Source organism: Plecotus auritus, assembly GCF_963455305.1.
Source record: "Plecotus auritus genome assembly, chromosome: 4".
Lineage (NCBI taxonomy): Eukaryota > Metazoa > Chordata > Mammalia > Chiroptera > Vespertilionidae > Plecotus > Plecotus auritus.
Window position 1 is genome coordinate 83,171,784 of NC_137775.1, and position 25,302 is coordinate 83,197,085.

The 25,302-nt window shown below is 42.2% G+C and overlaps 1 protein-coding gene across 1 annotated transcript in view; it reads left to right on the forward strand.

Annotated features, from left to right (window-relative positions):
* Positions 1-25,302, forward strand: part of PKHD1 (PKHD1 ciliary IPT domain containing fibrocystin/polyductin) — a gene marked incomplete at both ends in the record, with an annotated part of 416,219 nt that overhangs the window by 165,050 nt on the left and 225,867 nt on the right. Inside the window, 5 exons of the mRNA XM_080665111.1 lie at positions 1,739-1,795; positions 2,412-2,542; positions 13,034-13,146; positions 14,427-14,532; positions 22,888-23,022. Coding sequence (XP_080521237.1) covers positions 1,739-1,795; positions 2,412-2,542; positions 13,034-13,146; positions 14,427-14,532; positions 22,888-23,022 — 542 coding nt within the window. The remainder of the gene's footprint in view (positions 1-1,738; positions 1,796-2,411; positions 2,543-13,033; positions 13,147-14,426; positions 14,533-22,887; positions 23,023-25,302) is intronic.

Consider the following 25,302-nt stretch of genomic DNA (forward strand, 5'->3'; position numbering starts at 1 on the left):
TTTAGCTACATGGATCTATTTTATTGTAATTCTTTCTAAAGGCTATACTTTCTGCTGCCTCAGAACCTTTGCACAAGCTTTCCCCTCCTCTATTCATATGACTTAGTCTTCTTCGCAAGGTTCTGTGTTTAAGTTCTTTTAGCACCAATCATTATTGAGTGATTAAAAATTAAATATCATGTTTCAAATAATCAAATTAATGTCTGTTTTTACCATTATATTTCATGTGAATACTGTTTCCTTAGCATTAAGCACATTAACTAGGAGCTATATTTGTTGAAATAAATGAATTAATTAATGAACAAAGAATCTTTGGTTATATCAGAATAAAAAAGCAAATTGAGGTTTTCACTGAAAGTAAAATTAGAACTATATTTGCTAAATAGTGTTTTATATTTAAATTAATTCTGTGATACCATTAGTGGGAAAATGTGCATGTTTCATTTAAGAACAATCTACTAAAGACAAAAGCTATAAAGGGTCCAATCCTGAGAGGGAAACTATTTAGTGAGAAAATATGGATCATATAAACTTGCTTTAAAACATATCCAAGCTCTAAAAGGCAAAGAGCTTTGGACAAAAAAAGTGACCAGGTGCAGGAAAATCTTTTAATTGAAAAAGGACAGCTACAGGGCAGTCAGACCAACAGATGGAGGATTAATTTCGCTTATCCTTATTTTTATCCATGTAAGGGAAAACTTTGCTGAAACTTGGAGCAAAAATTCAGGAAGGAACCCTAACAATATTATCTTAGGAGAAAACAAATGTATGGATTAGACATTAACTAGGCAAGGAAGAAAACCTGCAGGAGGAATTTTACATTTAGTGCTTGATATTGTGAATTGGCTGCTCTTGATATCTATTGTAGTGTAAATGAAGGAATTAGAATATTTGTTGATTAGTGCCTTTTACTAGTAGATAAAGTACTCAATTCATGCAGAACCAGTTTGCAGATCCAGACTCATAAGTGACATGGAAGCCCAGATACCTAAAAAGCTAGAAAAGAGGGGGTATGTGAGGCTGGGTGTCTTTGGGCCTTTTTTTTATTGATGCCACTCAAGTGGCTAATTTATTTCTCTCTGTAGCATAGTCCATGCTTTTATTTTGTTCTATTCCAAATATTCGTGGTTTGGGTGTGAGGGTCCCAGCTCACACCTGTCTGGTACTCTCCAGCCTGTTTCTCCAGGATATTTCAGATCTTCCAAGGAAAGGGGGGTGAGGGGCATGTAGATAGCAGGTAGCCCATTTGAACAGCTAGGGATGGGTCTGGAGCTGACACAAAGGGGTGTGGCATTTAACTTTGGAGACAGTCACTTAGACTATGGCTAAGAAGTAAAATAGTAGGTCTTTGTTCTTTTTAAAATTTAAGAGGTGGGGGAAATAAGAGATCAACTGAAGGACTTGTATGCATGCATATAAGAGTAACCAACGGATGCAAAACATTGGGGGGTGAGGGCAGGTATGGGAGTGGCGTGGCGGGGGGCAATGGTAAGATATGTACACATATAATACCTTAATAAAAAATTTGGAAAAAAAAATAAAATTTAAAGTGAACTTCTTATCCATGATACTCTAGAACTAAAAAGTCCATATAATCTGTATCTCTTTGGTTCATAGATAAAAACACAAAAACAAAATCAAAACAAGCCACACCCCAAAGAAGAAATAGTATTGCACTGTTCCTCTTTTTCCTGGCTGGCCTGACATGTGCTGAGGTAACATGATCTTTTGTCCCTAGGTACACACGTGGAGACAAGATATATCCCTTGGGAGGCTATTCTTGGAAGAAAAAATGGTAAATATGCAAAGTGGTTTAAAATCTATTACAATCCATTTAAGTTGTCATATATTTTATAGACAGGCCTGATAGAAGAATGCTAGATAGCTTAAATTCGTTGAATATAATAAATGTTTTATATCTATATATAAAAGCCTAAGTGACTGGCTGACCGGCTGACCAGTAGCTATGATGCACAATGACCACCAGGGGGCAGATGCTCTGACGAGTAGCTATGATGTACACTGACCATGAGAGGGCAAATGCTCAATGCAGGAGCTGCCAAGCTGCGGTGACTTGGCAGCTGTGGTTCTCTGGTGACTCACCCAGAACCAGAAAGGAGGGAGCCCGATTCTGGGATGTGTCACCCGAGATCTGCCCTCTCACAATCTGGGACCCCTCGGGGGGATGTCGGAGAGCCAGTTTTGGCCCAGTCTCTGCAGGCCAGGCCAAGGGATCCCACCAGTACACAAATCTGTGTACTGGGCCTCTAATATATATAAATGAGTATATGTACATATATCTGTATTAAGTGAATTATACTGTGTACTAGTAGAAATATGAGTGTTGGGTTATATAACTTTTAATTATGTTTCTGAGTTGCAATGCTTTAATTTATCTTTTCTTAAATTAGATAGGTCAGAACAAGAAAATATAGTAAGAAACAATGTGATCATCAGTGTTTCTGGTGCTGAGGGACTCTCCAGTCCTGAAATGTTGACACCATCTGGTGTCTATATCCGCAACCCCACCAATGTTGTAGAGGTAAGTTGTTTGCAGTTGCGTCATCAGTGGTATGGTGTAAAATGTTTACTTGCTGTGTATTGGTATTCAGGAACTATGATTTTGTGTTAAACAAGTGCTTTAGGATAACTGTAATCATTTCTCAGAGTTCCTATGAATGCTTTCGAAGCAATATCTATATGGATCAAGCAAAGTAGATGATGATTCTTTTCTGGTTACTTAAATAAATACAAACATATCTTTCTGAGCTATACGCTGGGGTGCTGCTTTTTGTCTCAATTCCAGTATTAATTACCTATTTAATCTTTACTATGTTACTATACTCATATGGTCATATTATTGCCCTTTAAGAATGTTCATAACTGAGGGTCAGTGAAATCAAGAGGTGTAGGAGGCATGTCAGATTCCAGGATGAATGAAGTGTACTCTGATGGGCTAGATTTTTTATCCCATTATTTAGTACAACTTAATACTTTTTATTGATAAATTTCTCTGAACATGTTAAGAAATTAAATTTTCTAGTACAGTTTAACCAAGAGTCTATGAATGAGGAATTGTGTCAGAGTAGTGGGAAGGACATTTAGTTTCCCCGTTTCCAATGATTTTATCCCATGGGTATCCCACTCTTCTAGGACACACCTCTGGGCCTCTACTGTATTGTCACAATTATGCCAGGTTTCTGAGGAACTGAGAGATGAATGCCTATATCTCTCTCTGATCATCTGTTTTCAATTACGTTAAGCTGAATAAACCCCTAAAAAAAAGTCATGGTTACCTCCACAACCCTCCTCCAGACTCGTAATTACATTTTTTTCCCCAAGCACAGCACTTACACACCATTTTGGGTTCCTAATGGGGGCAGCTAATATGCCAGTGAGAAAGGACACAGAACTGCATGGGTTGAAAGAAAGCAAACTTTAGACCCAAAGCAATTAGAGCAACATTTAACTTGTTGGTGATTACAGGTCTAGTTGCGCAGCTATGCCAGCAAGCTTTGGAGCCTAAAGAACTACATTTCTGCAGACTTTCTTGGGTAGCAGCATCTGTTTTTTTTTTTTTTTTTTTTTTTTGACTGCATTAAAATATCTAGAGGTAAAGACTCTCAGGGTTTCCCAGCTCATCTTCTTGGATAAACTGGAATATATCCAAATCCTATATTGGATGCCAGGGGTTCTGTCCATTTGACTTTGCTTCATTGGGTAGTATGTTGTCTCCTGGGCAGGTGTCTTGACCACTAGTCAACCCCAAGAAGAACTGAACTGGCTGTAGGTCTATAGGTGCAGAGCGCTAGAGGGCCATCTAAGAAGCTGATAGGTCCCCTGGGTGTTTGCAGTCTGCCCTGTGAAACAATGCTCAGTCAGCAATAGAAAAATGTAGGCAAAACAAATTGTTAGTTCTCCATTAAATGACTTTCATTTCCATTGCTTTACTTTCTTTCTCTTATGTCCACTTCACAAAATTTAAAACAGTATAATGCACATATTTTGAGAATGAGGTTTCAGTTTAAGCCGGTAGTGTAGATTGATTAAGTATAGTCATCAGGTGTGTTCCTGACATTTTCTTCAATGCCTTAAAATTCTGTAGTTCTCTTTTCATTAGCTTATTAGCTTCTAGACCCCAACACAAAGTTTGAAACACAATAGTTCCTCAATACAAATGAATTAAATAGAATGAATGAATGAATGAATGAATCCTATCTAATAAAGAGGGAATATGCTAATTGACCATCACTCTGTCACAAAGATGGCTGCACCCACAGCTGAGGCCAAGTTCCCATAAGGAGCCTTAACAAGCAATCAGCAGGGACCTGAGGCTACGCCCTCCCCCACCCCTGTGGGGCTTGACAGGGGACCTCAAGGTGGGCTTCCCATCCTGGAGCTGGGCTAAGGGACCTCAGGCTGCCCCCCCCCCTCCGCACCCTAGCGCCAGGCCGGGGGACCTCAGGCCATGCCCCCCACCTGGCAGGGCTTGACACAGGACCTCAGGCCATGCCCCCCACTCAGTGGGGCTTGACAGGGGACCTCAAGGTGTGCTTCCCGTCCTGGTGCTGGGCTAGGGGACCTCAGGCTGCTCCCCTGGCCCCAGCGCCAGGCCAGGGGCCTCAGACCACGCCCCCCACCAGGTGGGGCTTGACAGGGGACTTTAGGCTGTGCCCCCCACCCCGGCACCAGGCCGGAGGACCTCAGGCCGCACCCCCCGCCCCAGCACCGAGCCAGGGGACCTGAGGCTGCGCTCCCCTGCCTGGTGGGGCTTGACAGGGGACCTCAAGGTGCACCCCCAGTGCTGGGTCAGGGGAACTCAGTTCGTGCCCCCCGCCCAGGGGGGGGGGACCTGAGGCTGCACCCCCCTGCCGATGGGGCTTGACAGGGGACCTGAGGCTGTTTCCCGCTCCTGGTGCCGGGCCTGGGGACCTGAGGCTGCGCCCCCCCCCTCCCCCGCACCTGGCAGGCCTTGACGGGGGACCTCAGGCCATGCCCTCCACCCAGTGGGGCTTGACAGGAGATCTCAGGCCATGTCCCACACCTGATGGGGCTTGATGGGGGGCCTCAAGGCACGCCCCCCCACCTCGGTCTGGGCTGGGGGACCTCAGGCCATGCCCCCCGTCCTGGTGCTAGGCCAGGGGACCTGAGGCTACATTCCCTGCCTGGTGGGGCTTGACAAGGGTGGGACTAGCCAGGTCTGGATCTATCCCAATGAGGCGGAGGTCAGCCGGGTCTGGGTCTCACAAGATTTTGAGGCCCATGTGGGTGGGCGGGGACTTGATTCTGGGTCCCATGGTGTGCCCCAGACTCTGACAGGAGGAAGGTTTTCATATACATTTTACTAATTTTCTTTAATCTCTGACACTTCTATTATAGAGAAAGGGCAATTAGCAATATTAAATTGTTTTCTCTAATTAATCCCCTTTTAAAGGGCACGAATTTCGTGCACCGGGCCACTAGTATAGGTATAATTACAAAATCAAAGAGTGAGGGAGGAAGAAAGAGGAAAATAAGGAATAGATTCCAAGATCCTGAAATCATTTTGATGTCTGAAAAATAAGATGTTTAATCTGTGGCAACATTTATACCCTGTAGGATTCATCTCTCAGTGTTAAATGCTTCACAGTCCACTCCAATTTCTCAGCTGTGCCAGCGGTATTCTGTTATGCTGTCTCTTTTATATTCTATTGTCTGGAATGAGCTATTACCAAGGATATAGTTGATAACTGGACATACATGGCAACACCTAAAAATTATGAACTTCTGTTGACCTTTTGGGCCAATGAAGGTCATTGTAGTTATTGAGCAAACAGTAAGTTAGTGTTTACTAAGTGTGCCCTATGTGGAAAATACAGGGAGTACATTAAAATATATTTTAGAAATACACCTTTATTCCAAAGGGATAATAATAGGGTACCATAACAGTACAATGTGGTGTGTGTGTGTGTGTGTGTGTGTGTGTGTGTGTGTGTGTGATATGTGGAACAGAAAGAGATGTGGTAAAACAATACTACCTTCTTCCATGGTTGTTCTGATATTCAAGATGCGTTCCTTGTTCTGAGGAACTGTTGTATGGGTGGTGATTTATGTTCCTCTATGTGAGGGGATTAGAGTCACACTGCCCCTTAAAAGAATGCAGTCAAGCCTTATGTATGCTTAGAGTTACTTTACCCCTCCTCCTGTCTTGTTTTTCAATTTTCTTAAAGTCTGGCAAAATATTTTTTAAAAAGCCAGGTATTACTGTCATTAACTAGGGTTTTTCCATTTTAAACTTCCAATTCTGAAATAATTTTATATTCAGAAAAAGGTGCAAAAATACAACACAGCATTCCTGCGTGACCGTCACCCAGTTTGCCCCCAATGATAATGTAACCGTGACCATCACCATAGATCAATAGCAAAATCAAGAAATTGACATTGGGACAATGCTATCAACTAAACTAAAGCTCTTATTTAGATTTGAAGAGATGAACCTATTCCTAATGCATGGGCAACCAACCCCGAAAGCCTGAACCTGCCACATACCTGAGTCTGACTTTGAAATATCTGGCCTGGTGGGCAAGCAGTGAACAGAGTTAATTCTTAAGTCTCTGCAATAGGTCTGCGGTCGGATATTATTCCCAGAATCTAGGAACAAACACATAGCCACAGCACACAGAATTTTCCTTGATGTCCAAGCAATCATCTTTACAGCTGACTCCCTTTCAACCCTGTGTGGTGCAAGGGAATTTCAAGTGTGGTATTCCTTTTTAGTTTTCATAGCCACAAGTGGTCTCCCTGCTTCCCTGCACAGGCTGCAGCTACACCAAGTCCAGGGAGAAGCAAAACCTGAGCTGTGTGCTTTCTTGCTAGTGAGACTCAAGTGTGATATTCCTGAGTCTCCAGGGGACTTGTGATATTCCTCTGTACACTCCTTAGACGGGCCTTTGTTGTGCTTTCCAGAAATGGTTTGGTGATGGTTCCACATGCCTCACCTGTAGCTCTTGGAGCACTCCATTTCCAGCTGCCTTCCCTTGACAGCTCCAGCATCTGCATCTTCGACTCCTTCTAGGGATTTCTTGTTATCTGCCCAGAGGCTCCAGCCCTGCGGTCAACCTCAGGCTAGAGAGGGCTCCAAGAGCTCCAAGTACCCATGCTTATGGCGGTATTGGAAATTTCCTATGACCAGACTCTTGTTTAGGATATTCCACAGGAAAACCCTGAAAACAAATCCTTTGGAAACACGCATTTAATTTGAGGGGAATTTGTTCTGGTTTGTGAATCAATTTTTTAAGGAATTCTGTATTTAAAGGCCCAGTTTCAGTTCTCTTGCTCTCCCCACTCAATAGCTAATGTATATTTAAGAGCTGCCTGAAGGGTTAACTCACTTTTTTTTTTCTAGTAACTATAGATACACACCTCAAGGAGCTGTCTTACTTGAGCAGTTAATTTCTCTCTGGAATTTCTCTTGCTTGAATGTCCATAATACAGTGACTTCCGCAAAAAATTGATTTCCACACAAAATTCCCTGCTTGCCTTAAACTCTTCCCCACAAGCCGCCGGCTGCCTGCATAAATATGTGGATTTCCTCATGAATCATTTGTAGCATACCCAATTGCAATGAAGAGTGAAAAGGGCTGGGAAGCAATGTGATCTGACTGTTCAAGTGCTTCTTTTATAACAAAACTGCTCTTTATCGTCTAACAGAAGACTGAAGTTGGAATATCCTGCCCATCAATGAATGCACTTGGAAAGCATTATATACAATCACCCAGGTGCTGCATAAATACTGATGACACTAGGGCAGATGAAGCAAAAAATCTACTCATTTGCTCAAAATATGTGCTCTGTGTGCACTTGTCTGGCAAAGGTGATGAATAACGTTGTAGCCCTTGCAAAATATTCTTTAAATGTTTGAATCTTGCCCCTCCTGGGTAAGTCTGAGCCATGAACTAGCATTTCACTGGTAATGAAATAGAGGTGTATGTCCAAGGGAGATAATTACTTCCAGCCTCTAGTGCACCTGTCTCATTGTTGAAATACAGAAAAGGTGGTGTTTAAGAAGCCCCCATTTCCTATTCCTCAATTTTTTATGTACTCAGGCCTTTCCCATGGCTCATAGGTATGGCAGGGACACAGCCACTTGACACTGGCCATGTGGAGGGTGGAGCTTCATTTGTAATTCCATGAGGAAGTTGCCAGTTGTATAATCATAACTGAAAATCAACAGCTGTGTTACTTCCTTATGTACCTCTGAGGGCTTGAGAGATATATTGGGCACTTGTATTTGCCAACCTAGTGACAGCAAGTCTTCCCCAAGTCAAGAATCATGAGTGCATGTCCTCTTTTCTAGCATGATAGAAGAATTGAGATAAAAAGAATGCCTAATGCTGGATTTGGTTGTTTGAAAAGATATTAATATCCTATATTTTTGTTGCAATGGAATTGTTTTTTTAGTTTCTCTTTCTGTGGAGTCTTTATGCTAAGTGAAATAAGCCAATCAGAGAAAGACAAGTATCACATGATCTCACTCATATGTGGAGTCTGATGAACAAAATAGATCCAGAAAAGCAGAAGCATGGAAAAGACTGACGAATCTTAGAAGGAATGGGGGTGGGGAGAGGGTGGCAGGAAGAGATTAACCAAAGAACTTATATGCATACTAGTGGCCCAGTGCATGAAATTCATGCACGGGGGGTGGGAGGGTGGGGGTGGTGTGTGTCCCTCAGCCCAGCCTGTACCCTCTCCAGTCTTGGACCCTTCAGGGTCCCTCTCACAATCTAAGACCGCTGGCTCCTAACTGCTCGCCTGCCTGCCTGCCTGATTGCCCCTAACCGCTTCTGCCTGCCAGCCTGATCGCCCCCTAACTGATCCCCTGCCAGCCTGATTGATGCCTAATTGCTCCCCTGCTGGCCTGATTGCCCCCAACTGCCCTCCCCTGCTGGCCTGATCACCCCCAAGGCTTTTATTAGTATAGATATGACCCTTCACAGAAAATTTCACTAACCCTGCTTTACAATAAGGGCTTAAGAATTGAATCATTGGGGCCAGACTCCAAGATTTCCTCTCTTTGAATAGTGGAGGGAATAATTATCTTGTCTTTAAGTTGCCCTGAACATCAAATGAGATAATGACTTAGAAAAGTATAAAAGCACCATTTAAAGACAACTGTCTTTTTCATGTACTGAAAAGACAATAAAGTGGTAAAATGAAAAACACTATTTTTATTCTCCCCCTTCTTCCTTTATAGCTTATATTTAAACTTTGAAATTCATAAAAATTTCACTCCTATTTTCATTTCTTTACATTCAATATTATTTTGTATTAGTTTCAGGTTTTATATTAGTTATAGAATAGTGGTTAGACAATCATATACTTTACAAAGTGTTCCCCGATATTTCCAGTACCCACCTGGCATCATACCGTCATTACAACACCATTGACTATATTCCCTATTTAAGTGACAATAGGTTTACAGGTTCCTTCCAGTCTTTCTTTTGTGTTGCTCGCCCTTCTTTTCTTCCTCACTTCTTCCCTCATTTTCTTTATATAGTATTTCAATTGGCCCTCAAAGCTCAGTGAAGGTACTGGGACATGCTTAATCCATTTTACAGACCAGGAAACTGAGGCCAATTCCAGTTGGCTGTGGAACTGGACTCAGTGCGCAGGGAGCCCTCACAACTGCGCTCTCCGTCTTTCCTAAGGGACAGCTGTGGGGCAAACAGAACAAACCTCCCCATGAGGCTTCCAAGCCTGGAGCCTCGTTCTCAAGCACCTCTTCATTGTGGATGCTCCACATTCTTTCATCTCCCCTCCACCGCCCCCATTCTTTACTGCCCCCCCCCCCCCATTCTGGGGAGCAGGTGGTAGGCTTCACACTCACCTTGCTGGCCTGTGCCTCCGTAGGGCGGGGCAGGAACTGGGGGCGGGGCGGGTGCAGGCTTGCTTTTGGGCCAAGGCAGGAGCAGGAGTTGTGGCCTCTCAAGTGCGCAGGCTGCAGCGAGGCCCAGTTAATGCTGGGAGCTTCGCCGAACTGTGCAGTGGGGTACCCGGCAGTGCGGCGCCACCTCAGGGCTGTGGGTCCACGCCCCTCTGCCTGGGAGTCCTTCCACGCCGGCATTTCCCACCGGGCCGAAGCACGTCTTGGGGTCACTGCAGAATCTTGCTCTCTGTGGGCGAGGCAGATTCTGCCCGCTGGTCCCCTGCCCCAGCCTGAGCCCCCTCCAGTGCACCCCGCCTTGGTGCCACTCTGCACCCCTTTGGCCACCCGCTTCCTGGCTGGCCGCTTCACCAAAGCCTCAGCGCTTGCCCGCGAGCCACCCCTCAGGCAGAGGCCTGTCCATACACCTGTGGGACCACCCCCCCCCCCTCGTGGCTCCTGGCCGGCTGCTTTGCCGAAGCTTCCTCTTCCTTCCGGCACTGTCCTCAGACCCCCAGGAGCTTGGCTCCAGCGAGCCCGCCCCTCTGTGGCTCCCTGCAGCCCCCACCCCACTGGGCTCTCCCTGGCCAACCGCCTGTCAGGACGCTGATGGGGTGCCCTGCTGTGGACAGTGCAGTCCTGGGGCAGGGCATGGGGGTGTGGGGAGCAGCTCCAATAAAGTTTAGTAAACCCCAGGTCGGCATTGGGATTCAGCTGCGGGCCGCGGGGGAGTCTGCCTGGGCAGGAGGAAATCGCGCTTAGACCTGGAGTGCGGCCCCACGGCCCTGCAGCCCTGCCCACCCTGTGAACAGTCGTGATGTGACAGCGTCCCGGACAAATTTGCATATTCCTCCATTATATGTATAGATATGTATAACCCATGGACACAGACAATAGTGAGGTGAAGGCCTGGGGGTGGGGTGGGAGTGGGGGTGGGGTTTAGAGGGTCAATGAGGGAAAAGGGGGACATATGTAATACTTTCAACAATAAAGATACATTTTAAAAAAGAAAAGATATTAATATTCTCCTGGTAAAGATTGCCAAAGCATTCTTATTGTAATTAACCAGGATTTTATATTTAGGTTGGTATTTCCATCAAAACTTGGAGATAGGATACTAGAAAGTAGGTGTGAATTATTTTGAGAGTACATACTTCCAGTCTAGACTATAGATCAGGGTTTCTCAACTGTGGCAGTAGCACCATTTTGGGTCATGTAATTCTTTGTTGTGAAAGGCTTCCCTGGCCACAACTCACTGAATGCCAGTAGCATCCCTCTGAATTGTGACCACCAAAAATGTCTTTAGAGACTTCCAAGTGCTCCCTGAGGATCATCTGATTGACAGCCACCACTCTAGACTATGCCACCTCAAGATAAATGGAGTCTTAGCAATGGCCCTGGTTCCTTGAAGTCACATTAGCATCTTCAATAGTAATTCAACTTCACATTCAATGGTACCCAAAAGTCACTTTTGCTGAATACAATGTGGTAGATGAAACATGTTTATAATTTTAAATGGCCTCAGGAAATTGGGGAAATGTTCAGAATCCGGAAGGGAATGGGTCCCTTGTCCACAAAGGAAAAAAATCTACACTAATAAAAGAGAAACATGCAAATTAACCATCACTCTGCTATGCCAAGCCACGCCCACCAGCCAATCAGGAGTGCGTATGCAAATTAACCCAACCAAGATGGCGGCCTGCCACGGAGCTGGAGCAAGCAGGAGGCTTGGGTTGCCCCTGGCGATGGAGGAAGCCAAGCTTCCCGCCCACCCTGGCCGGCCCTGGCCTCCGCTCAAGGCTACAAAGTTTCAGTTATAGAAGATAAATAAATCCTAGATACTTGCTTCCAGCCAGCCCTGGCCTCTGCTAAAGGAGGCGCTGAAAAAAATAAAAAATAAAAAAAGGAGGGGCTGGGACCTTGGGTCGCCAGGGGGTGATCAGGCCAGGATGGGATGGCAGGGGCCATTGGGGGTAAGCAGACCAGCAGGGGTTCCAGTTGGGGGTGAGCAGGCTGTCAGTGGGGGTCAGTTGGAGGTGATCAGGACAGCAGGGGGGCGTGCAGTTTGAAGTGAGCAGGCCAGCAGGAGGGCAGTTGGGGGTGAGCAGGCCAGTGGGGAGGGAAGGTGGGGGCGAGAAAGCCAGCAGGGGGGCAGTTGGATGTGAGCAGGCCGGCAGGCAGAGTGGTTAGGGGCAATCAGGCAGGCAGGCAGGCAGGTGAGCGGTTAGGAGCCAGCAATCCCGGATTGTGAGAGGGATGTCTGACTGCCAGTTTAGGCCCAATCCCTGTAAACTGGCAGTAGGACATCCTTCAAGGGGTCCCAGATTGGAGAGGGTGCAGGCCGGGCTGAGGAACAACCCCTCACCCCTGTGCATGAATTTCGTGCACCAGGCCACTAGTAGTTCCAAAACTGAGTGGAAAATGAAGAGTGACTGGCTAACTACAAATATCCAGGGTGAGAAAGCCTTGGGACCCATGGTGAATAACAGCTAAAGTTAAGGAAACAGCACTGTTGATCGTGTCAGGAAGTGCTGGCTGCCCCATCAGGTCCTGGCTGCTGCCTGCTGGCCGGGCTTCCAGTCCTAGTGCTGGCCCTTACACTTCCCCAGAGACTGGCAACTTCCAGGGATTGGAGCATTGGGGTATTGGTTCCCCCTCTCGCATGAGGCAGGAGTTGAGTACTGGTGGTTTTAAAACAACCTATTTCATTTTTTTCTTCCATATTGACTTTGCTTGGTTCTATGTGCATTGTGTGTGAGCGTGTGTGCACCCACATGTGTTGGTGTTCCTGGTGGAACATGTATATGCTTGCATACACCAAAGAGCTTGGATTAGATTATGTAAATTTCTCACTGGATGTTTCCTAAGACCCCTTAACCTAAGAGTCCAGTTATTGAGGTGGGCAAATTACAGTCTAGTTGAGCTGCCTGGAAGAAGAGGAATGAGAACATTTTTGTTTCCTGGGGGAGTTTGGGGAATGGGTGAACAAAGAGTAAATGAGTCCATAAAATGTCAACATACCTTGTCAGGAAGTGAAAGAAAAATCAGGATGAGCAGGTATATGAGTCTTTATTTCCACTAACTTTGTTGTATGTGTAGTAACCATTATTTAATTATCCTTAATTTCCCTAGGGAAACACAGTGTGTGCTGCTGGTTTTGGTTACTTTTTCCATCTTGTGACCAACCAAACATCACAAGCTCCACTTCTCTCCTTCACTGGAAATATTGCACATTCTTGTACAAGGTAACTTTAGGGAAATTAATCTACATATTGGGTATAAGGCTTATGGTTTAGCATTGTTTTTGTACAAAACTCCTGAGAGGGTATAACTTAACATTCATATGAGATTTGATGATGCAGCTGCAGACCATTTTGGACCATACAAGTTTGGTGGTGAAGGGAGGAAAATGGAGAAGGAAGTCACTTAAGAGGGCAGCAAGACAAAATGCACCTTTTGTGGCCAGAGGAGAATTCAATGGAGAGAGTAATTAAACTTCCAAGAGATAAGAAGCAACTGGTAACACAGAGTCCCTGGGAGGCTTGAGTTCCTGGGCTCAGGAACTGCGTGGGAAGATGAACCTTGTAGAAGAGTCTCTTCACTTGTTACTGGCACACTGTGAGATGAGAAGGAACTGTCCAAAGTCTTTGTTATGTACAGGGTAATGTCATCCACTAAGATCAAGGGCATGGGAAACAAGGTAGAGTAGGGAATTTGAGAATCGTGGGAAAAATACGAACTTCAGTCAGCCAGATCCCGATTCAAATCCTGACTTTACTCCTACTGAATTGCTTATCTATTCGTTTATTTTTAGAGTCAGATCCCTTATTTGTAAAATGGAAACATATCTACATTGGAAGTTGGATGTGCCAATTAGAGCTTATGCGATGCACCTAAGAGAACACCTGGAATACAGTAGGAACCCAGTAGTTGAAAGCTATAAATACTTACGATGATAATAGGATAGGAATACTGCTATAATGGAAAATGAGAGGGATTAAGAACAATTGTTATGTCATGTTGAAGCTGAGGCAAGGACTAGTACACGTGTCATGAAATTATCATTAAGATTATGAAGTTACAGGGGTCCTCAAACTACGGCCCGCGGGCCACATGCGGCCCGCCGAGGACATTTATCTGGCCTGCTGGGTGCTGCTGCCTGTCCTGCTTAGCAGCCGACTCGTCCCGGGCCCACAGTGCACATAGGAATTTGTTCATAGTTTTTTTTTAAACTATAGTCCGGCCCTCCAACGGTCTGAGGGACAGTGAACTGGCCCCCTGTTTAAAAAGTTTGAGGACCCCTGGAGCACCTCTCATCAGTTCTGGGATATGAGCAAAGAAAGTATACAGAACCCTAAAATGGTAGGGCACTTCTGGGAGAAGAACAAAAGTTGGAGAGTATCTACTTTCCTAGCAAGGGGGAGAATTTATTCATTACTTTTACTTTAATATTTTCCAATGAGAAAAAAGTAGGATGTTTGAAACACAGAAACTGACTAAATTTCACCTTTGTTTCACTTTCTAGATGTGGGCTCTTTGTCTACCCTAAGTTTCAGCCACCTTGGGACAATGACACTGGCCCCACCCTGTTCCAAAACTTCAGGGTTTGGGGAAGTGCAGGTGGTGTGCAGGTAAGTTTCTTTAGTTTTTTTCTTTTCTTTTTTTATTTTTATTAAAACTGTTATTTTTCTCTTGGTGATTTATTGTACACTAGTAGCCCAGTGCACTGATTCATGCAGCCATGGCTGAAGGTGGAATAGTGTGGCCCCTGGAGGAATCAGGTTCCCTCCTCTCTGGTTCCAGGGTGCGTCACCTGAGAACTGACGCTGCCAAGTCACCGCAGCTCAGCAGCTCCTGCATTGAGTGTCTGCCCCCTGGTGGTCAGTGCACATCGTATGTACTGGCCGGTCAGATGTTCACTTAGCCTTTTATATATATAGATTGCTATATAAAGGGAGATGAGTTGCTGCTGAGGGAAGCATTGTAATATCATCATAGTTTTAAGGAACCAACAGCATTATAGGTGTATGTGGAATAGTTGCTGAATGAACAAATTACTAGGTACTAAGCCAGGGTTAGTTGACTTCCTTTATGGAGACTTTTAAGCAGTTGTAATAGAGAACATCAGAATTACTATCGAGATTTACCACCAGGAGGGATCATAAAAGTCGTCCATTTCTCCCTTACTATGCCTATTTAGGTATAAAAAAATTAAAACTCAGAAAGCAAATGAATTTGCTATTGTTCACATAGTTAGTGGCACAATCAGATATAGAATCCAGACTCCAAATGTTGTGCATTTGCTACCCTAATATCTTGGCTAATACATACTGCAATCATAAGAAGAAGATCCTAGGACTGCTGAGAGCTGTTAGATAAAAACTTTATAATCTATTTATCATTGGAACACAAAAATTCCAGTTCAAAGTGCTTTGTTTACTTTTATCAATGAGTCAAATTTTCTTCTATTTTGTTCAAAAGGGAGACAAGTTCACATTCAGTCATTTACCTTTCATTATCACAGTGATTTCATACAGGTAAGCTTTGCTTGTACACTGTTATCAGCAACATATAAAATTATACAGGGTCACTATTTGGTGCAACATAGAGAACATTACATACACTTGGTCTCTGCCACTTAGAAATCTGGAGCCTAAAATACATACATAGATGAAGAAATATGTCTACAGGGTACTCAGGAAACAGAATAAAAATGTAAAATTAAGTCACAATAAGAACATTAGATATTTACTTTATATATCCAACAAGAGAAAGATAATTTTGGATGGGGAAAGCCCCAAAACATATAATTAGGGTAGTTAACCCAGGGATTGCCAATTATATTTAGTATTCTCATTTAATTTTATAATGTCCCTTGTTTTCAATAAGCACTATAAATGTAGGGGTAAGAATCTAGTAGAAACATTTGTTAAGTGCCCTCTTATGCAGAGAAGCAATCATGCCTTGTAGAAGCTTAAATTCTATCTCTGTGCTCTTTAATAACCTTATTCTAGAGGAAATAACCCAATGAAACAAAAATATTAAAGGGAAATCATTAAAATCAGTTTTCTCAAGTTCTGTAACCAGAGTGCTGAATTCATGAAAAAATGTCTATTCTTAAAGATTAAACTCTTGTGCACTAAAAGTCCAAATAATGAGAATGCTTTTGGAACTTCACTTTTATGAGTAAAGTAAAGGAAAGTAATTAACAGGATAGCAGGAAATTTTTAAAAGTAACTTCCCCCAAGACAATCTGAAAAAAATAAGGTGGACTTACACTTCCTTATTTCAAAACATACTATAAAGCAATAGTACATTTAGATAGTGTGGTATTGGCACAAAGATAGAAATATAGTTCAATAATATAGAATTGAGTCCGGAAATACACCATACTATGGTCAGCTGATTTTTGACAAGGATGCCAAGACCAAACAATGGAGGAAATAATAATCTTTTCAACAAATGGTGCTGGAACAAATAGAGACACACATGTAACTGGATCCTTTCCTCATACTATTTACAAAAATTAACTCAAAATGCTCCAAAAACCTAAACGTTAGAGCAAAAAAAAATTATAAAGCTGTTAGAAGAAAACAAAGGAGTAAATCTTTATGATTTTGGATTAAGCAGTAGATCCTTGGATATGATACAAAGAGAACAAGGAACAAAAGAAAAATAGATAAGTTTAACTTTATCAAAATTAAAAATGTATGTTTCAGAGGATCCCTTCAAGAAGTGAAAATACAGCCGATAGAATGGGAAACAATATCTGCAAGTCATATATGAAAAGGGCTTATATCTAGAATAAATAGAGAACTCTTACTATAAAAATATAAATAACCTAATTAAAAAATGAGCAAAGGATCTGAATAGACATTTCTCCAACGATTCACAAATGACCAATATGCATATGAAAATATGTTCAACATAATTAGTTATTAGAGATGCAAAACCACAGTGAGATATGACCACTTCATACTCTTATGGCTAGACTATAAGAGGTAAGTGTTGGCAAAGATTTTGAGATATTGGAACTGTGAGAAATGCTCACCTGTCCAAATTCATATAATGGACTCAGAGACAAAAGTATGGCGAAAATGAGACTTCTAATACGTTCTCAAGAGCAGGTGTACAGGCACACCTGGGGCAGTGAACACAGCCCATTTATTCAGTCCCTCCTCCGGTTACTCATTGGCTGAGTCCTATGGGGTCACCTGTTTCCTCATACGTCTCCTAAGTCTTACTGTCTCCCATTGGGCCATTCAAAAAAAAATTGGGCTGAGGCCCTTTCTACAGCAGGTCCTCGGGTTACGTCAGAGATCCATTCCTACGGCGCTACGTAACGTGATTTTCGCTGTAAGTCGGAACCCACCTACATAAGCACCTACGTCACTCACATGGAGCACATACACAGCAGTAATGAAGTGAAATAGTAAAAAAAAATTAAAAGGAAGCTAACAATTCCTGACCTTTGCTTGTGGTAAATAAATAATAAAAAACATAAAGCACATATGTACATACGTTGAAATGATGGAACTTTTGAAATTCAGCAACCATTTCCATCAAAAGCCAGCCATGCTAGAGATGGATCACAGAGGCCCATTCCTATAGAACCTTCATACACTGCTGGTGAGAATTTAAAATGGTCTAGATGCTTTGGAAAACAGTCTGGCAGTTTCTCAAGTGATTACCAAAGATACCATATGATCCATTAATTTTACTTCTAGGTATATATCAAAGAAAAATAAAAACATATACCTTCACAGAAACATATACACAGATGTTTATAGCAGCATTATTCATAATAGTCAAAAGGTGGACAAATGGATAAATACAGTGTGGTACCTTAAGACAGTGGAATAATATTCAGCCATAAAATGAATGAAGTACTATGCTGCAACATGGATGAACTTTAAAAAAATTATGTAAGGAAAAGAAGGCAGTCACAAAACCTACATACTATATGATTCCACTCATATGAAACACCATTAGAGAGAAATCTATAGAGACAGAAAGAAGATAATGGTTGCTTAGGCTAAAGGATATGGTGTTTCTTACTGAAGTGAAAATGTTCTGAAATTGACTCTGGTGATAGTTGCACATATCTGTGACTGTACTAAAACCTTTCAATTGTAAACTTTTAATAGGTGAATTGTATGGTTTGTATCCTATATAATAAAAGCCTAGGTGGCGTCACGCCCTCACATGATGCCATTGCGTGATGTCATCCATCACAAGATGGCTGCCAAAAGATGGCCACCCTCATGTCGTCACAAGATGGCCACCTTCACATCATCATAAGATGGCCACCACAAGATGGCCGGCAGAGGAGGGCAGTTGTGGGTGATCGGGCTGGCAGGGGAGGGCAGGGGAGGGCAATCAGGCTGTCAGAGTAGCAGTTAGCCATCAATCAGGCCAGCAGGGAAGTGGTTAGGGGGCGATCAGGCTGGCAAATGGAAGTGGTTAGGGGCAATCGGGCAGGCAGGCGAGCAGTTAGGAGCCAGTAGTCCCGGATTGTGAGAGGGATGTCCAACTGCCGGTTTAGGCCCGATCCCGGCAGTCAGACATCCCCCAAGGAGTCCCAGATTAGAGAGGGTGCAGGCAGGGCTGAGGGACACCCCCCTCCTGTGCACTAATTTCATGAACCGGGCCTCTAGTATATTAATAAAGCTGTTAAAAAAGAAAAAAACAACAATTAACCTCTTCTGTACATAGCCATGTAAACTCAAATGTTCCCTCTTCCTATCTGTGTGACCTTAGGCAAATTCCCTGTTTCTTTCTCATTCGTAAAATGGAAATAGTTATAGAACCTAAATGATAAGTTTGTTTTGTGAGTTAGATAAGTGCCTGCATATAAAGTGACTAGAAAAGTGTCCCAGTCTTGCTGGGTGTATAATAATAGCTGTTGTTAATAAACAGTGTTGGGTGGTGATAGACTGATGTTGATAATAATGATGACTCTGGAAATGGTTACATTTAGAAGTGCCTTCTGCATCATAAGAAGCACATTGTTTTAAAATTTCTTAAACTTTAATTATTAGTTTTCATTATTGTCAGACTATATTCTGGTCATTAGACATAAGTGTCTTATATATAGATACTTAAACAGAATATTCCAGCAGGTAAAATTTCTACTGTGAGTAAATATAAATTTATATCTATTTGATGATCTTGATAGCTAATATTTTTGTATATTTTCTCAGTTAATCATCTTAACCTTTGGGGGAAACATTGTTTTTTTATTTTTATTTTTATTTTATTTATTTATTTATTTATTTTTTAAAATAAATCTTTATTCAGATTATTAGAATTGTTTCTCCTTTTCCCCCCCATAGCTCCCCTCCACCTGGTTCCCACCCCACCTTCTGCCCTTACCTCCCCCGCACTGTCCTCATCCATAGGTGTATGATTTTTGTCCAGTCTCTTCATGAACCCCTCCATACCCCTTTCCCCCTGAGAATTATCAGTCCACTCCCTTTCTATGCCCCTGATTCTATTATATTCACCAGATTATTCTGTTCCTCAGGTTTTTAATTCACTTGATTTTTAGGTTCACTTGTTGGTAGATATGCATTTGTTGTTCATAATTTTTATCTTTACTTTTTTCTTCTTCCTCTTCTTTAATAATACCTTTCAGCATTTCATATAATACTGGTTTGGTGGTGATGAACTCCTTTAGCTTTTTCTTATCTGTGAAGCTCTTTATCTACCCTTCAATTCTGAATGATAGCTTTGCTGGGTAGAGTAATCTTGGTTGTAGGTTCTTGTTATTCATCACTTGGAATATTTCTTGCCACTCCCATCTGGCCTGCATAGTTTCTGTTGAGAAATCAGCTGACAATCATATGGGTGCTCCCTTGTAGGTAACTAACTGTTTTTCTCTTGCTGCTTTTAAGATTCTCTCTTTGTCTTTTGCCCTTGGCATTTTAATTATGATGTGTCTTGGTGTGGTCCTCTTTGGATTCCTTTTGTTTGGGGTTCTGTGCGCTTCCTGGACTTGTAAGTTTATTTCTTTCACCAGGTGGGGGAAGTTTTCGGTCATTATTTCTTCAAATAGGTTTTCAGTATCTTGTTCTCTCTCTTCTTCTGGCACCCACATAATTCTGATGTTGGTATGCTTGAAGTTGTCCCAGAGGCTTCTTACACTATCTTCAACTTTCTGGATTTTTTTTTTTTTCTTTTTGCTTTTTCGGTTGAGTGTTTTTTGCTTCTTTGTATTTCAATTCTTTGACTTGATTCTTGTGTTCCTCTAGTCTGTTGTTGGGTCTCTGTATAATATTTTTTTATTTCAGTCAGTGTATGTTTAATTTCTAGTTGGTCCTTTTTCATATCTTCGAGGGTCTCGTTATATTTATCGGCCTTTTCTAGGATATTCTTGAAAAGCCTTATAACCGTGGTTTTGAATTCTATATCCAGTCATTTGTTTTCCTCCATTTCTTTCGTTTGTGATCTGTTTCTTTGACGCCGCATTTTCACTGCTTCCCTGAGTTGGTAGGATAGATTTGTGTGCTAGGTTTCCTATATGGCCCAGTGGGTCGGCCTCCCCAGTTAACCTGAGGTGGACACTCTTGGTGCACCCCTTTGTGGACTGTGTGTACAGCCTTGTTGTAGTTAAGTCTTGATTGTTGTTGGTATCACTGGGAGGAATTGACCTCCAGGCCAGTTGGCTGTATAGATCTGCTGTGTCTATGCTGGGAGAAGTTCGGTGCTGGAGACAGCCTTATAGGATTAGACTTGCCAAATTGTAATAGCCTCTGTGCTCAGCTTGGATGGGGTGGAGTCTCAGGGCGGAGCAGACAGTCTTGGCTTCAGTCAGCCTTGCCCTTGCGTGCGCGCGCCTCTCGACCTCTGCCTTCCCCGGCTCCCGAGTCTCCGCCCGAGAGTCCAGACTCCCCCCACAAGAGCGTGGGTCCCCAGGGGCTCGCCTGGAACTGGGGTTCAGTGCAGTCAGAACTGGGGCTCAGTGCAGTCAGGAGCTTCTGACTCCCTTCCACTAGGGAAAGCCTGTGGCAACCTCCGCAGCCTTTGTGCACACTGGCACGCGTGCGCCCCCAGACCTCTGCCTTCCCCGGCTCCCGAGTCTCCGCCCGAGAGTCCAGATTCCCCCCGTAAGAGCGTGGGTCCCCAGGGGCTCGCCTGGAACTGGGGTTCAGTGCAGTCAGAACTGGGGTTCAGTGCAGTCAGGAGCTTCTGACTCCCTTCTGCTAGGGAAAGCCTGTAGCAACCTCCGCAGCCTTTGTGCACACTGGCATGCATGCTTCAAGACCCCTGCCCACTGGGGCTCCCCTGGGACTCCCCCGGCTCTCCGAGTCTCCGGGTGCCTTTCTCTCTACCTGACAGTCCAGACTCCCCCTGTATGAGCCTGGGTCCACGGGGTTTCGCCTGGGACTGGGGTTCAGTGCAGTCAGAACTGGGGTTCAGTGCGGTCGGGGGCTTCCTTCCCCCTTCCACCAGAGAAAGTCAGCCAGGCTCTCAGCTGCCCACAAAGACCCTTTGCCATACCTCCAATTCTCTGTGAGCTTTTCTCTTTCCTTCTAGTTGTAGAATTTTCACTCAGCCAGCTTTCCTGTTGCTCTGGATGGTGTCCGTTCTGTCTTTTAGCTGTAGTTTTGAAATTGTGCGAGGCAGCAGTTTAGGTGCTTACCTATGTCGCCATCTTAGTTTCTCCTCGGGAAACATTATTATTGTCCTCCTTTGGTAGATAAGAAAACTCTCTGGGTTAGGGGTAAAATATGTGCTCATGTCACACAGCTAAGAATTGCTGGATTCCAACTTAGGCAATCTGACCCTTCTGTATGTATGTTAATAAAAATTGAGAAAAATACCCTGTCCTCATCATGTATCATAAATGCAGAGTGATTCTTTTATAGGAGGGAGAGCGAGATAAGAACACATTATGCAAGCTGTATTTATACTATAAATAGGGACTTTTTTGCTATTGGGTGTTGATTTCCTTTAGTAATTACCAGGTTCTCTAGTTAATGCCAGGTGTTAGTTGCTTTTAAATATGAGTTATTTGCCAGAACTTGAGATACCTGTAATTGAGTAATAATTGTGACAAGATCATACCTATTTTACTTATGTAGACCTTTGTATCTTCAAAAATCTATTATTTTATAAAAATTATTGGTGCATTCAAAATGGGAAATGCAAGCTATTTAATTCTTCAAAATTCAAGCATAAAGACAGATTGACAGAAGCATAATACTATGATAAATCAAGGCTACCTTGGTCTTAATTAATAGGAAACTTCCACTTTAAGATATGAAAGCAACCATAACCCTATTTAATGAATAAGGAATGATTCTGTTAGGTTAATTGCTAGTCCTGATCTCCACCCTGGTTTAAAGATGGTTGAATGAGGCCTAAAGAGAAGTTAGATGTCTTTTCCAAGATCACTTGGTTAGTTAATATAAGTCCTAGGTGAAAATGAAGGGTTCTGTACTATAAATTACTGGGATTCTTTCAACTTTATTAATCTAATTTTGTTAATACTTGATCCCAGTTTGGGCCTGCTAACATAACCTGTCATAAATATATGTTCACATAATGTATTTCGAGTCTGTAGTCATGTTCAATTACTTATTTCACATTTACAATTTTCTGACAATATTAGTTAATATATACTACACTGAAGAAAATGTTAAATACTGGGTTCTTGGATGCTATGTTTTTCTCCACTAATTTTGTGTAATTTGGAAATGGCAAGTTTATTTTCGAAATGTGAAGAATTCACATTGACCTTTTTAATGTATCAGTTATTATGAGGAGAAATGAAAAGTATAGAGGGGGTGTTACTAAACAGGACTAGTTAGTGTTGACCTCACAACAACTTTGGGATGTCTGTGCAGATATTGATGGGCAAAAGCATGCTTATTTATACTTAATTAATAATTAAGAAGTTACCGGAAATCTGCCAGCAAAGCCAAGCCTGAGATCTTTGCCATAACATATGCTGATTTTTGGTTTTGTTTTGTTTTTAACAGATTTTTAGAAGTAGCAATCTTCACCTGAGAAACTTCCAAGTTTATTCATGCAGAGATTTTGGAATTGATATCTTGGAAAGTGATGCAAATACTTTAGTTACTGACAGCTTATTCCTTGGTCATTTTGCCCACAAGGTAAGTACCTAAGTGTGGTTGTTTTAGGCTGTCCATCAAAACAGCATCCTATGTGATGGGCTTCCTGGTGACCCAGGATATGTAATTTTAATAGCATTCTTCAGTGAGTCTTATTATTTAACTGGTAAAAGTTAGAGGAGCCGAAACTGGTTTGGCTCAGTGGATAGAGCGTCGGCCTGCAAACTGAAAGGTCCCGGGTTCGATTCCGGTCAAGGGCATGTACCTTGGTTGCGGGCACATCCCCAGTGGGAGGTGTGCAGGAGGCAGCTGATCGATGTTTCTCTCTCATCGATGTTTCTAGCTCTCTATCCCTCTCTCTTTCTCTCTGTGAAATATCAATAAAATATATTTTAAAAAAAAATTAGAGGAGCTTTTTATTTGTAACTGGTAGTATTTATAATAAAATTCAAATATATACAAAGATTCAATGTTATAAGTTAATATAAATCATAAAAATCATGAGTAGCTTGCAGAATTTTTATTTGGTTGCAATGTAGCATTATTACCCATACCAATTAAATATACATCTAATAATTTTAAGTTAGTTTATTTTAACCTCACAATAATTATAGAATAGCATGATTTCATATTGTCTCTGCACTGTGGTTTGCCAAGTTTCTACAGCAACATTTTTTTCATAGGGTCCTTACTACTCTATTTAGGGTGCCCCCCCAAAAAAAATAGGTAATATAAATTTACATTGTTATATGACTCCCTAATACTTCCTTAAGTGTAGTGTTAAAGAACAAAATTCAACCAAGTAAATTTGAATATCTAATTAGCTTTATTAAGTGATTCATGAACGGGGAAGTTTCCTACCTAAAGAAAGCTCTGAGTGGTTGTACAAAACACAAGGCTTTTAGAGGCAAAAGGGTGTGGCAGGGGAGTCCCCCCCTTTATTTCATTTTTCCCACATCTCCATTTATCCACTTTATACCTATCCATGAGTTCTGCCCCCCCAAACCCCGCCTTTTTCGTTTGCTCAATCAACCCACCTCCCTCCCAATACATACAGGGGAGTTCTTAGCAAAGGAAAAGAAAGGATTATTTTTAAACCAGGTCATCTTTGGGGGAGGGAAGGGCAGTGGTTTTATCAAGCAGATTTTGCCTCACCAGTGATGCTCAGGAAACTTCAGATTGATTGGTTTAACATTGCATTCCTGAGAGAGGCTAAAACTGCAGTTAGGTTAATTATTAGCTCTGGTTTGGTGACTTGGCTAAGCAAAAGTGTTTTGGCCTGTTGTCTCTCTGTCTTCTATTTTTTTAAACTGTGGGTTTCTACATGATAAACGTAAGACTGTAGATCACATCTGTGGCACTGCAAGGCCAGGATACCATGCTGTAGATTAGGCAAAGAGCTCCTCCAAGAAGAGAAGTACCTCTTCTCCTCCAGGGAAGCCCATGGTTGCCTTTGGTCTCAGTAAGGCTTCAGACCTATAATGGGTCCCCTCAGTTCTTGTTTTGAAAGAGGTACATGCATAAGCATTGCCATAATAATCACAGATGGAAGGGAACTAAGGTACTTCTGAGAACCATGGAAAGAGCATTCTCTTTTGTTTGTTACTGAATTATTTGGCCAGTTGAAATTTAAATGATAATTATTGACTTTTGTACTTCCCTTGGAAATTATTTCATAGCTCTAGATATAAATATTAAGATTAAAAATTATTTTGTTTCTAACCTACATTTTTCTATGTTTAATTCTCAAACTTATTTAGTTAAATCTCTTTTGAACCATCCTTTCCATGAGGGAAATATCTGCCAGTTTTTCCTTTTCTATGAAAGAATTACCTTGAGAAAGGATTTTTTTTAGACTGCATAATTTCCAAGAAAAGATGGGACTCAGATTTAGATTCTGATATACCATAGTTCAAAGGCTCTTAAATATTTCCAAAATAACCTTTGTGGAGATTCTAAAAACCAAATGTCCATCAAGCTGAGTAAGTGTCCTGGTAAATTAATGTCACAACATCTTAATTGATGCTAAGTAGACATCATAATCAATGGGTGAGTGACATAAATTAAGAAATAAATTTTGACAAAGGGATGGTAATCATGAGATAATAAAAATAATCATATCCCTGAGATGGGATTCACTGGGACTGCAACACAGCTGAGGGCATCTTAGTCTCCTAACAAGTAAGTGTAGGACAAAAGTCCCTGGATGGGAAATGTCAAACACTTGGTTCTAGGGGAGATCTAGATCCTGGTTAGGCATGCAAATATTAAAACCATGTCATTTTAGAGCTAAATACTACCTAAGTGTTAATCTAGTTAAAA